General features: G+C 21.8%; 1 protein-coding gene across 4 annotated transcripts in view; it reads right to left on the reverse strand.

Annotated features, from left to right (window-relative positions):
- LOC117178152 (probable phospholipid-transporting ATPase IIB) overlaps positions 1-15,535 on the reverse strand; it is a 133,984-nt gene that overhangs the window by 5,261 nt on the left and 113,188 nt on the right. For all 4 annotated transcript variants that reach the window (XM_033369416.1, XM_033369415.1, XM_033369418.1 and 1 more), the window contains 2 exons: positions 11,467-11,707; positions 5,773-5,939 (listed from right to left, as the gene is read on the reverse strand). In XM_033369416.1, the coding sequence (XP_033225307.1) occupies positions 5,773-5,939; positions 11,467-11,707 (408 nt within the window). The remainder of the gene's footprint in view (positions 1-5,772; positions 5,940-11,466; positions 11,708-15,535) is intronic.

Below are 15,535 nucleotides of genomic sequence, written 5' to 3' on the forward strand. Positions count from 1 at the left end.
TTTTTAAATAAATGTATTAAATTATTTTATTTTTATATCAACATTTCATTTTTTAAGTTCAAGACTAAAAAAAATGTAAAAAGGATAGTTTTTGCTTGTTCTATTCAAAATTTGAGCTTCGCTTTATATATTAATCCTGTAATATGACAAATTTCACTTCTCAACTTTACACTTGATAGGTTTTCTATATTTTTCAATATGAATACCTCACAGAAGGAAGAACGGAAAAATCTGGAATTTACAGGGTATTTAAACCAGTTCTTCCTCGCATCATCCTGTATATTTGACTTTAGTCCCAGGATTTTTAAAAAATATAATGATTTGATTAAACTTTCAAGATTTTCGTTCATCGTGAACAGAGTCTGAAAAACATTGTTTGGTTCATGAGATTCAGCTACTTCGTTGAATGTGAAACTACTTTAGTCAAAATTCACTTTTTTTGGATTTGATAATCAGTTATTTTGGTTGAAAAATCTTTTTTCTGTTCAAAACTTAACTTTTTTGTTAAAATTTTTTTCAAAGTACTTTTTAAATTGAAAATTCACAATTTTGGTTGTAAATTCATGTATATGTTTTGGAATTTCATCTTTTTTGTTAGAAAATTAATGCTTTTTATTCAAATTTCATTTCTCTGGATTGAATATTAGTTTTTTAATTAAGAATGAAATTTTTTATTGCCAAATCATTTTTTCAACTGAAAATTTAACTATTTTAAAAAAAAATTTCCAAAAGTACTTTTTTAATTGAAAATTCACCTTTTTGGTTGAAAATGTATGTATATGGTTAGAAATTTCATCCTTTTTGGTAGAAAATTAATACTTTTAATTCAAATTTCATTTCTTTGGGTTGAATATTAGTTTTTTAAAATTAAAAATGAAATTTTTTATTGCAAACTTTTTTTAAACGGAAAATTTAACTATTTTTTTCAAACATTTAAAAAAAGGTACTTTTTAAATTGAAAATTCACATTTTTGTTTGAAAATTTATATATATGGTTAGAAATTTCATCCTTTTTGGTAGAAAATTAATACTTTTGATTCAAATTTCATTTCTTTGGGTTGAATATTAGTTTTTTTAATAAAAAATTTAATTTTTTTATTGCCAAATCATTTTTTCAACTGAAAATTTAACTATTTTTTTAACCTTTTTTTTAAAAGTACTTTTTAAATTGAAAATTCACCTTTTTGGTTGTAAATTCATGTATATGGTTAGAAATTTCATCCTTTTTGGTAGAAAATTAATACTTTTGATTCAAATTTCATTTCTTTGGGTTAAATATTAGTTTTTTTAATTAAAAATAAAATTTTTCATTGCAAAATCATTTTTTAAACTGAAAATTTAACTATTTTTAAAACATTTTTTCAAATGTACTTTTTCAATTGAAAATTCGCCTTTTTGGTTGAAAATGTATATATATGGTTAGAAATTTCATCCTTTTTGGTAGAAAATTAATATTCTTGATTCAAATTTCATTTCTTTGGGTTGAATATTAGTTTTTTTAATTAAGAATGACATTTTTTATTGAAAAATCATTTTTTTAACTGGAAATGTAACTATTTCATGTACGGTTGAACATAAACCTCCTTCGGTTGAAAATTCAAATTTTTTTTGAAAATTTCTGTATTTTGTTGACACTTTGTCTTTTGTCTTAGAATATTAATTTTCTTTATGACTAATTCATCTTTTTGTTTGAAAATTCATTTATTTTGATAAAAAACCATCTTTTTTTGTAGAAAATTAATCTTTTTAGTTGAAAATTCATTTCTTGGGTTGAAAATTAGTTGTTTTTTTTAAATTGAAAATTAATTTTTTTGTCTAAAAATTCAACTAGTTCATTCAAAATTGATTTTTTTTATACTTAAACACTTATTTCTCTAACTTAAAATTAAACTATTCCATTTTTTGTTGAACATTTACCTTTTTTAGATAAAAATTAAATAAAGATGCATCATTTTAGTTAAAAGTTCATTTCTTTCGTTAAAAATATAAGAATTTTTGTTGAAAATTAGTTGTTGTTTTTTTTCTTATTGAAAATGAATTCAACTTTTTCTTCAAAAATTCATCTTCATGACTTAAAAACTCAACATTTCGGACGAGATTTTGTTTCTTTATTGACTGAGAAATCATTCTTCGTTGAAAATTGACCTAATTTGTTGAAAATTCCTATTTTTTAAACAAAGTTTGGAATTCACTTTTAAAATTGCAAAAAAATTCAATTTTTAACGCTTGAACTTTGAGATGTATCATTTTGAAAGTTTAAAATTAAAAAGTATACAATTTTAAATGTTTTTAGAATACTCACTTGATGCTTCAAAAGCTTAAATTAGAAAATATTTGGTTACAGCATTTATAATTTTAAATCTTCAAAATTGAACAATTCCAAAAAAAGCATTTATAATTCTATCATTTTTTTTATAATACGCATTAAATATTCAAGAGTATTCAACTGAAAATAATCAAAATTGAAAAATTAAAAATTGCGAATCTCTAAAATTGAAGGATTTTTCCACTCAAATATTTTTAATTGAACTATTTAAAAAAAAAAAACGTTAAAAATTACATACCTTGACCAAGTATAAATATTAAAAATTGAATAAAGTGCAATTCGATATTTTTAAAATACAGAAATTAAAAAAAATGCAAGTTTGAATTCTAAATCATTGATATTGAACATTTTTTAAAACTTTTGATTTAAAAAATCATCTAAATTTAAGTACTTTCGAATATGTAATTATTCGAAATTGTACAATTTTTAATAGTGAATCTTTAAAAATTAAGAATTTTTAACTTTTAGCGTTTAAAATTTAAAATGTTGTAAGTTTTTTGTTTTAAAATTTAAAAATCTGTAATTTGAATGCTTTAAATTCGAAATTTCATTAATTTGAAATATTAAGAATTGAAAACTTGACTTTTATTTTCTAAAATCATCCAAAGTAAAGAATTTTGATTTATACATGTTTAAAATTTAAGATTTTTCGCTAGTAAATCTCTAAAATTTAAGAATGTATAATCACAAATTGTGAAAATTAAAGATTTTTTAAATAATAATGATTCAAAAGAGAACTATTCAATATTACATACCTTTAAAATATAAATCTTGAAAATGGAATAGTTTTTGATTCTATAACTTCAAACTTCAAGCATTTTTAATTGTAACTCTCCAAAAATGCAGAACAATAAGTTGTAATTCTCTCAAATTGAAGAGTTTTTAATTCTGACAATTAATTATTAAACTTTCTTGTAACTTTGATGATTCATATTCGACATTTCTTCAATTTGGAAAATTTAGCATTGAAAATTTGACTCTTTATTTACAAAATCTTCCAAATTTAAGAATTTTTATTTAAACATCTCTGAAATTCAAGCGTTTTTAATTATAACTCTTAAAAATTAAAGCGTTTTTAATTTTGACAATTTACAATTAAAAATTGTCGAAATTTTAAGTTTTACCATAAAAAAATCTGAAAATTATATTGTAAATTTCTTCAATTTGGAAGATTTAGAATTGAAAACATGATTTTTAATCTTCAAAATCATCAAAAATTAAGAATATTTATTTTAAAATCTTTAAAATAGAAGAGTTTTCAACTATAACTCTTAAAATTTAAAGTTTTTCAATGTTGATAATTTAAAATAGAAAATTTTGCAAATTTTAGGTTTTCCAATTAAAAATTCTGCAATTTTGATGATTTACTTTCGAAATTTGTTCAAAGTGGATGGTTATGAATTAAAAATATTACTTTTAATCATCATTATCATCCAAATTAAAAATTTGCTAGTTAAACATCTATACAATTCAAGAGTTTTTATTTGTTAAAATTTAATAATAAATATTTTGCATATTTTAAGATTAAAAATTAAAAATGCAGTAATTTTTATGATTTAAATTCGAAATTTCTTCAATGTGGAAGATTTATAATTGAAAATTTTACTTTTCACTTACAAAATTATCCAAATTTAAGAATTTTTATAAAATAGAACAGTTTTTAATTTTGCAAACTTATAAATACAAATTATAGCAAATTTTAAGTTTCAAAATTTTAAATTCTGTAATTTTGATGATTTACCTCAGAAATTTCTTCAATCTGAAAAATTAGGAATTTAAAATATTACTTTGTATTACCATTATCATCAAAATTTAAGAATTTTTATTTAAACATCTTGAACATTTAAGAGTTGTCAATTTGAAAAATGTACATTAAAAAATTAAGAAAATTTTAAGTTTTACAATACAAAATTTTGTTTCACTTTTGACCTTAAAAATCATTCAAATTTAAGAGTTTTTATTTAAACATCTATCAAATTCAAGAGTTTTTAATTTTTTAAACTTAGAAATAAAAATTATGCATATTTTAAGTTTTAAAATTAAAAATGCTGTAATTTTGAGATGATTTAAATTAGAAATTTCTTCAATTTGGAAGATTTAAAATTGAAAATGTTACTTTTGACCAACAAAATTATAAAAAATTAAGAATTTTTATTTAAAAATTTATAAAAAAGAACAGTTCTTAATTTTTAAAAATTTCCAATATAAATGATAGCAAACTTTAAATTTCACAATTTAAATTATGTAATTTTTATGATTTACCTTCTAAGTTTTGTCAATTTAGAAGATTAAGAATACAAAATATTACTTCTAATCATCATTATCATCCAAATTTAAGAATTTTTATTTAAACATCTTTAACATTTAAGAGTTGTACATTTGGAAAATTTACACTTTAAAAATTGTTGAATTTAAACTTTTACAATGAAAAATTCTGCAATTTTGCTGATTTACCTTCGAAATGTCTTCAATCTTGAGGATTAAGAATTTAAAATATTATTTTGAATTGCCATTATCATTAAAATTCAAGAATTTTTATATAAACATCTTTATAATTTAAGATTTTTTAAATTTGAAAGCTTGCACATAAAAATTATGTGAATTTAAATTTTCACAATTAAAAATTATGCAATTTTGATGATTTACCTTCGAAATTTCTTCAATCTTGACGATTAAGAATTTAAAATATTACTTTGAATTACCATTATCATATAAATTTAAGAGTTTTTATTTTAGCAGCTTTAAAATTGAAGAGTTTTCAATTTTAAAAAACTTCCAAATACAAATTATGCAAATTTTAATATCAACAATTAAAAATGCTGTAAATTTTATGATTTACGTTCGAAATTTTTTTAATGCGGACGATTTATAATTGAAAATTTTACTTTTCACCTACAAAATTATCCAAATTTAAGAGTATTTATTTAAATATCTTTATTGTTCAAGATTTTTTAATTTTGAAAACTTAAGAATAAAAATTATGTGAATTTTAAGTTTTACCATTAAAATTTCTGTAATTTTTATGATTGACGTTCGGAAATTTTTCAATGCGGAAGATTTAGAATTAAAAGTTTCTCTTTTTATCTTCAAAATCATCCTAATTTAAGAATGTTCATTGATAAATTTTTAATATTGAATGGTTTACAATTGTAAATCTTTAAAATGGATCTATTAAAAAAAATTAATAACTGCACCATTTTTAATTAATTTAATTTTCCAATTTTTAAATCAGAAAAATATAATTCAACAAATTTTAAATCAGTGTCGAAAATGGAAAACATCTAGACTTTGAATTCCAGATATTAAAACCCACATTAAATTATAAACACAATAGTGCCTCTAACTTGGAACCATTGGGTTTACGATAATTTTAAGTACTTTAAAGACAATTTTTTAAAGTTTTATAATATATAAAAAGTCCGTAAAAAAAACAACTTGTGAATTACCTTGGTATATACTGATTAGAACCCACATAAAGAACGTTTTGTAGGATAAAGAACGACCCTTGCTCAGTTCTTTATAAAGTTCCGGGTACGTAAGTGCAATTTTACCAGACACGTCCTTGTCCAGGACGAGGGAAAATACGGGGAACATTGTGTATAAAGTTCCGTACCTGAAAACAAAATTCACAAAAATGATTAACACATGATTTTCAATCTCTTCTAGATTATAAATAACCAGGGTTGCCACAAAAATTAATCAATTTCAGTCATAATTCGAGAGAACTCTGGTGAAATAAAAAAAGGTTTAGTGAATTTATCAGAATTCTAGAGAATTTAAGAGAATCCTAGCAAATTAAAAAGAATTGTGGCGATTTGAAATTTTTATGGAATTGTGGTGAATTTAATTAAACTTTGGTTAATTAAAATGATAATTGTAGTTAAATGATCAAAATTTAATTAAATGAAACGAAATTCTTGTGACTGTAACAGAATTATAGAAAATTCAGTATAACTGTAATTAATTTAGCATCATAATTCTAGAGAATTTAATAGAAATCTACTTGATTAAAAAATTCAAAAAAATTCAGGGTGGCCGTTTTAATCGACGAAATAAATTCCCGGTCATTTCCCGGTTTTTTTCGCGGTTCGCAAACATTTTTTATGGTCAAAGAAATTTAAAAAATGGAACATTAAAGCTAAACAATTTTCCACTTGAGGTAATAAAAACTGAGCTTTAAATGAAAGCACTCAAAGTGGAACTGTTAAATTTTGAACATTTAAAATTGAAATTTAAAAGTTTTTAATTAAAACATTTTGTATTCAAATGCTCAATTATTTACGCGCATAAAATTGAAGGTACAAACATTCTTTAATATAAACAAATGTAAATCCACGTTATAATTTTCAATGCTCTAAATTAAAAAATCAATCAATGAACTTTAAAATTTTCAAAAGTATATAATTTTAAGGATTTTAAGCTAGAAACATCAAATATTGAAAAATTGAAAAAATTTTAGCTGAACACTTCTTAAATTATAAATTAAATTATTTTCTTTTCAAAGAGTCTAAAACTACTTGAAAAGCTTCGAAATTTTATTTCAAAATCTTGAGAAATCTAGAAGTTGTTTTAAATTTGTTAAAATTTTTTAATAATTTCGGAAAATTTTCCAGAACTTCTAAATATCTGTCAAAATGAATTGAATTTTTTCTATAATTTTCAAAAAATCCTGAAAATTTTAGAAAATTTATTTACAATTTGGATACATAAATAACAATTTAACATTTTAAAACATTCTTTTAATAGAATATTTTTAAAGTTTTTCAAACATTTAAATAAAATGTTCAAAAAAGATTGTAGAAGATTTTAAGACAACTTCTAAACGTTGCATGATAATTTTTAATCTTTTTAAAACTCCTAAATATCTCTTAAAATTACGGAAATTTTTTCTACAAATTTTTATTTGTAAATTATACATCAAAATAAAAAAATTTCACTTACAGATGAAGCATTTTTCAAATACAACAATTAAAATTGTAACGTTCAAAGTTTAAAGGCTCTTCGAAATTTTAACAATTCCACGTTTTCTATGTCAAACAATTCAGTTAAAAATTCTTTACTTTTAAATATTTGGTTTTAATTTACATGTCTTAAAAAAATTATAATATTGCTAAATATTCAATAGTTAATCTTTTTTTTGATTACAAAATTCAAATTGAATGGGTTAAAAATTGAATATTTTAGACTGAAACAATATTTTAAATTTTACAAAATCCTTTAATTAATAATATATTATTATGAAGTTATTTTCAAGTTGACAATAGTTTATAAACTTTTAGTCACACGTTCACATTTGTTAAATGACTAAGACTTTCAAATTTAAATTGTTTAAGTTTTAACGTTAAAATTTGGAAATTCTTAACTTTTGAGCTGGTTTAAAATCGTTTTGTCAAATCGTTTTTGTTCACTTTCTATTATTTAAAGTTCAGATAAATTTTTTAAAAAATTATTTTTTTATTAAATAAAAATGTTTTTTATCCAAAATTTTCAACATCAAAGGCTATTATTTTTTATTTGTTCAAGTCTTTAAGAAAGAATTAAAAAATTCTTTAAATTAAAAATGTAAGCTTAAAAATAAAAATTTTTAATGGAAAATTTTTAAAGCAAACAAATTTTGAAATACGCACTGTAAGCTAAGTAATAGCATAATCCCGGTAATAATAGCATTTCCCGGTTTGCCGGTCCATGGCCACCCTGAAAATTCTATTAAATTAAAAAAAAAATGTTGTGATTTTTGTAGAAATCTAGTAAAATCGTAAAATCTCTCTGGAATTGAACATATTTATAGGGAATTTAACCGCACTTTGATAAATTAAAAAGAATAATTCTAGCAAATTTAACAAAATTCTATTAAATTTTCAAGAATTCTTACATTTTTATCAAAATTATAGTAAAATTCGACAAATTTCTATAGAATTAGATATATTTTTAGTGAATTCAGAACAACTTTAGTTAAGAATTCTTGTAATTTTAACTGAATTGTAAAAAATTACATTGATTAAACTAAAACAATAAACTTATATTAAATCTAAAAGAATTATTGTACGGAGCCATTAAAAAATTTCGCATTTAAAACAAAAATCAAGTCGGAATATGTATAAAGTTATTCGAGTTTATTATAAATAATGTTTTATTTTTTAGTTTTTGGGGATTCAATTAATGTGTTTAATTTAGAAATCTCTGATAAATTGTATTAAAAGATATTCTTTAATATATTAGCGCCATAGATTAATTAAATAATACTAAGAACATAACAATTTATTTCTTGAATTTTTCTCTAAAATACCAAATAGTTAAATTTCAACTAAAAAAGATCAATTTTTCACCAAATAGTTGAATTTTGAACGAAAAAAATGTCCGTTTTCAAAAAAAAAAAAAATAGAATATTAAAATTTTCAGATAAAATAATTCATTTTTCACAAAAGAAAATTTCAAACAAAGTCATGAATTTATAATTAAAATGATGAAACTTCACCTATAATAAATTAATTTTAAACCAAACAGATAAATTAAAAAAAAGAGTTTAACTTCGAACCAAGTACATTTATTTTCAACCAAAAAGATCAATTTTTAACTAAAATGATGAATCTTTAACTCTAATAGTTGAATTTTCAAGTAAAAGGATGAATTTACAAACAAGAAGATTAATTTTCTACCAAAAAAGAAAAGTTTTCAACAAAACAAATTGAATTTTTAGCCAACTAGTTGAATTTAGAAGTAAACAAAAATCGTTAAACATAATTGAAATAGCTAATATTTCAGTGAAGACAATTAATTTTTAAAAAAATTTTCAACAAAATATTTAAATTTTCAATCAAAGTGATGAATTGTTAACTGAAATGATGGATCATTAACTATAATAGTTGAATTTTCAAAAACGGAAAGGTGAATTTACAAATGTAATTATGAATATTTATTAGGAATACTTAAATTTTTTATCAGAAAGATGAATGTTCAAACAACAAGTTTAATTTTCTAACAAAAAAAGACAATTTTCAGTTTTAAGCAATTAATTTTTAACCAAACGGATTAATTTTATCTAAAACTATAAATATTTAACTGCAGTAATTTAATTTTGAACTAAAAAGATTAATTTTCAACCAAAAAGAATAATTAGTACCAAAAAAGACGAATTTTCGACTAAAATGATAGAATATTCAATTGGAATAGTTACATTTTCAATTCAAAAACTAATAATTTTTGAGCAAAAAAACTAATTTTAGAAAAAATAGTTAAATTTTTAAAGTGATGATTTTTTAACGAAAATTATGAATCCTCAACTAGATTAGTTGAATTATAATCCAAAAAGATAATTTTTAAAATAAACTTATGAAAATTTAACTGTAATACTTGAATTTTCAACAAAAAATATGAATTTTCCAACAAAAAAAAAAAATTTTCTAAACAAGATTATTTTACAACAAAATACATGAATTCTCAGCGAAATGGTTAAATTTTGTTCTAAAAAAGACAAACTTTTAACCAAACAGTTGAATTTTAAACTAAAAAAGATCAATTTTCACCAAAAAATGGAAAAGTTCAATTTTCAGTTAAAAAACAAAATTAATTTTCAAATAATCTAGTGAATTTTTCAATAAAATTATGAATCCTCAACTAGATTAGTTTAATTTTAAACCAAAAGAATGAATTTTTAACTAGAATGATGGATCTTTAACTGTAATAGTTGAATTTTCAATCAAAAAGGCAAATTTACAAATATAATTATGAATATTTATTAGGAATACTTAATTTTTAACCAAGAAGATGAATGTTCAAACAACAAGATTAATTTTCTAAAAAAAACTATTTTTAAACAAAATAGATGAATTTTTAAATAAAGAAAAAGAATTTTCAACCAAATAGTTGGAGTTTTAATTAAAAAAGATCAATTTTCAAGAAAAACTGGAATACTTACATTTTCAGGTTTGGACAATTAATTTTTAACCAAACTGATATATTTGTAACTAAAACTATAAATATTTAACTGTAGTAATTTAATTTTGAACTAAAAAGATGAATTTTCAACCAAAAAGAATAATTAGTACCAAAAAAGACGAATTTTCAACTAAAATGATAGAATATTCAATTGGAATAGTTACATTTTCAATTCAAAAACGATTTTACAACAAAACACATAAATTCTCAATGAAATAGTTCAATTTTGTTCTAAAAAAGACAAACTTTCAACCAAATAGTTGAGTTTTAAACTAAAAATGGAAGAGTTCAATTTTCAGTTAAAAAACAAAATTAATTTTCAAATAATATAGTGAATTTTAAATAAAATTATGAATCCTCAAGTAGATTAGTGGATTTTTAAACCCAAAGTATGAATTTTTAACTGGAATAGTTGAATTTTCAACTAAAAGCAAACAAATTTCCAACAAAATAGTTAAAGTTGCAACTTGTATAGTAAAATTTTCAGTGAAAAAAAATGAATTTTCTGTAAAAGAAAAAACGAATTTTCAGCAAAATAGATAATTTTTTAACCAAGGAAATTAATTTTCAATTAAAATGATAAATCTTTAATAACCGGCAAATAATGTGTAATAAAACAGTAAATTTCGACCAAGTACTTTAATATTTATTCAGAAAAGATGAATACGGTACGAAATATGTATTAGTTGATATTTCAACAGACAACAAAAAAAAAACTAATTTTCAAGAAAATACATGAATTTTTCAACCAGACATGAATTTCCAACTAAAACCGATCAATTTTCAACAAAAAACAAAATAGTTGAATTTTCAGTAAAAAAAAAATTGATTTCAAACAAGAAAACGTGGTATTAAATTTAATATTGCAATTTAAAAAAATTTAATATGCTCTCAAAAAAATTCCGACTTAAACAAAAATAATCCCTGACACATCCAGGTTTTTTCAGGTATATAAAAATTCCCTGAGAATTCCAGGTTTTCCAGATAGGGTAGACATCCTGAAATCACTTTTCAAATTTGAACAAAATTATTAAAATAATGAGAACTTGACCTTTTTTGCAATAAGAAGTAAATTCCCGTTTTTTAATTAAATGCCATCCTGCCTTTTTAATTTCTCGATTTTCCCTGAATTTCCAGAATTCCCTGGCCTGTAGCAACCCTGATTATTATTTTTTTAAATCTCTTTTTTATAGCAAAGGACCTACCCAACCATTAAAAATCCTTGATAGAGAGGAACAGACGAAAAATAAAAGACCGCGGAAAAGACAGCTTGCATTGTGGAAATAATAAGTCCTCGATGGATGACAAATTGACTGAGAGCTGCAGATCTTTTATAGCTCCGCCTTCCATGGACCAACAACAAATTTGCTAAATTACTAAACTGCGGAATAGAAAAATCAGCAGCCAGCGACGCTTGTCTTCCTTCCAATCCTTCAAGCCCAATGCCTAGAAGAACAAAATCAAATTTACAATTTCTAGTGGGAGCAATTCCTGTTCTCAAAAAATAAAATATAAATAAAATCTTGCGAGTTTTTTAATTCCTTTAAAGTCATTGAAATTTGTTTAATCTGTTGAAAATATATTGGAAGCTGTTGAAATACCCTAAAGTATTTTAAATCTTTTTTTGAAAATCCTTAAAGCTTTTTAAAGTACTTTAAAGTTCCTTGAGATAAAAAAAAAACAAAAAAAAAAAACACTCAAATATTTGAAAATTTGTAAACTGTTAAAAATTCAAAGGAATTTTTTTAAATAACCTAAAATCTTGAAAGGCTTTTGGAAATAATTCAAATTATTGAAATATATTACAAATCCCTTTACATCTTTTAAAAACCTTCAAATATTTCAAATCCTTTGAAATCATTCGAACTTCTCTGAAATTTTATGAAACTCTCGAAAATTCCTTTAATTTTTTTTTAAATGCCCTAAAAACTTAAAAACCTTTCAATTATTTCAACAAAATTATCAAATTCCATCAAAACTGGAATATTTTTAAATACCTTAAAATATTTCAAATTTTTGGAAATTTTTCGAAATCCTTTGAAACTTGATAAAACTGTTGAAAATTCTTTGGAATTTTTTAAAATACCCTAAAATCTTGAAAGGCTTTTTAGAAACCATTCAAATGATAAAAATCTATACAAATTTCCATGGAATATTTTTAAATGCTTAAAAATATTCCAAATCCCTTGAAATCTTTCGAAATCCTTTGAAATTTCCTAAAGCTGTCGAAAATTGATCGGAATATTAAAAAAAAAAAACATAAAATATTTAAAATCCGTTGAAATCCAATGAAAATTTTTTAAGCTGTTAAAAATTCCTTGGAAATAAAAAAAATACCCTAAATTCTTGAAAGGCTTTTAGAAACACTTTGAATGATTGAAATGTATTAAAATTTCCATGGATTATTTTTAAATACATCAAAATATTCCAATTCCCTCACAATATTTCAGATCCTTTGAGATCTTTCGAACTTCTCTGAAATTGCATCAAACTCTCGAAAATTCTTTTTCATTTTTTTAAATACCCTAAAAAACTTGAAATCCAATTATTTCAACAAAATTATCAAATTCCTTCAAATTCTTAAAATCTATTTAAAATTTCTTGAAATATTTTGAAATGCCTTAAAAAATTTTCAAATTCTTTGAAATTTTCCCAAATCCCTTGTAATTTTTTAAAAGCTCTTGAAAATTCCTTGGGATTTTGCAAATACCCAAAAATCCTTTAAATCGTTTGGAATCCCTTCAAATGATTAAAATTTACTTAAATTTCATTGGAATATTTTTAAATACCTTAAAACGTTTCAAATTCCTTGACATTTTTCGAACCCCTTTGAAACTTTACAAAACTGTTGAAAATTCTTTGAAATTTTGAAAAATACCCTAAATTCTTGCGTAATCCCTTGAAATATTTAAAACTCTTAGAAGTTCCTTGAGATATTAACAAATACCCTAAAATCCTTGAAATCCTTTAAAATGAATTTAAAAAATTGAAGTGTACTTAAGACTTTTTGAAATATTTATAAATACCTTAAAATATTTCAAATCCTTTCAAATATGTTGAAATCCTTTTAAACTTTATAAAACTGTTGAAAATTCCTTGGAATTTTTAAAAATACCCTGAAATCTTGAAAGGCTTTTTAGAAACCATTCAAGTTATTGAAATCTATAAAAATTTCCAAGGAATATTTTGGAATGCCTTAAAATATCCTAAATTCTTGAAAGGCTTTTAGAAACACTTTGAATGATTGAAATTTATTAAAATTTCCCTAGAATAATTTTCAATATTTCAAATCCTTCGAAATCTTTCGAAATTTTCTGAAATTTTATAAAACTCTCGAAAACTCCTTTTAATTTTTTGAAATACCCTAAAAAACTTGTAATCCTTTCAATTATTTCATAAAAATGATCAAATTCCTTCAAAATTATTAAAATCTATTTACCAATCCTTGAAATATTTTCAAATACCTTAAAATATTTCAAATCCTTTAAAATCTTTTGAAATGTATTGAAACTTTTTAAAGCTGCTGAAAATTACATTTAATTTTTTTAAATACCCTAAAATTTCTCAAATTCTTTGAAATTTTTCAAAATCCCTTGCAATTTTTTAAAAGCTCTTGAGAATTACTTGGTTTTTTGCGAATACCCAAAAATCCTTTAAATCTTTTGGAATGTTTAAAAATGCCCTAAGGTCTTGCGAAATCCTTGAAAAGTTTAAAACTCTTGGAAATTCCTTGAAATATTTACAAGTAACAGAAAATCCTTGAAATCCTTTGAAAAGCATTTAAAAAATTGAAGTCTACTTAACATTTTTTGGAATATTTTTAAACACCTTTCAAAATTATTTGAAATCTTTTGAAATCCCTAAATTATATCAAAAAAATGACCAAATTCCTTCAAATTATTGAAATTTTTTTAAATACCCTAAACTCCTTCAAATCCTTTGGAATGCCCTAAAATTATTGAAATCTACTTAAAATTCGTTGAAATATTTTTAAATACCTTAAAATATTAAAAATCCTTTAAAATCTGTTATGACCCATTGAAACTTTATAAGCTCTTAAACAATCCTTATAATTAAAAAAATGTACCTTAAAATCTTTAAAGGCTTTTAGAAATCATTCTTTCGAAATCCTCTGACACTTCCTAAAGCGAATGAAAATTCCTTGGCATTTTTTAAAATAACCTAAAATGCCTTGAAATGTTTACAAAGACACTAAATTCCCTTTCGAATCCTTTCAAATTATTGAAACCTATTTAAAATTCCTTGGAAAAAAATATAAAATATTTAAAATCCTTTAAAATCTGTTGAAATCCATTTAAACTGTTTTAAGCCGTTGAAAATTCTTTGGAATTAAAACAAAACCTAAAACCTTACAAATTGTTTGAAATATTTCGAAAACCTCTGAATTATTTCAAAAATTATGAAATTTCTTCAATTTATGGAAATTTTTTTAAATAACCTGAAATCCTTAAAACATTTTAATATTCCTTCACATTACTGAAATCTACTTAAAATGTCTTGGAATATTTCTAAATAATTTAAAATATTCCAAATCCTCTAAAATCAGTTGAAAGCAATTGAAAATTTTTTAAGTTGTTGAAAATTGCTTAGAATTTTTTAATTTACCCTAAAATCTTTGAAATACTTTGAAATCCCTTTAAATTATTGAAATAAAAGTATTTAAAAACTTTTAAAACATTTTAAAATATTCAAAATCCCTTTGAATCTATCGAAATAATTTGATAATTTTTAACATTCTTGAAAATTTCATTGAATTCTTAGAAAGATCATAAAATTCTCAAAATCTTTTGGAACTCATTTAAATGGTAAAAATATATTTATAATTCCTTATTATATTTTAAAATACCATCAAGTGTTTCAAATCTTTTAAAATCTGTTGAAATTCCTTGCAACTTTTTAAAGCTGTTGTAAATGTATTGGAATTTTAAAAAATACCTTCAAATGTTTTAAATATTATAAAATCTATCTAAATAATTTTTTTTTAAAATTAATTGTTGAAAATTCCTTGGAATATATTGAAATCCTAAGCAATTTAAAACTATTGAAAATTCCTTGGAATTTTTTAATGTACTCTAAAATCTTTGAAACCCTTTAGAAGCTTTTCAAATTATGGAAATTTATAAAAAATATTCCTGAAAACTTTTAAGACATCCTAAAATATTTCAAACCCCTTGGAATATTTCAAAATAATTTGAAAATTTTAAACATTCTTGCCAATTTCGTAGAATTTTTAGAAAGATTCTAAAATTCTTA

This window comes from Belonocnema kinseyi, chromosome 8 (assembly GCF_010883055.1).
Source record: "Belonocnema kinseyi isolate 2016_QV_RU_SX_M_011 chromosome 8, B_treatae_v1, whole genome shotgun sequence".
NCBI lineage: Eukaryota > Metazoa > Arthropoda > Insecta > Hymenoptera > Cynipidae > Belonocnema > Belonocnema kinseyi.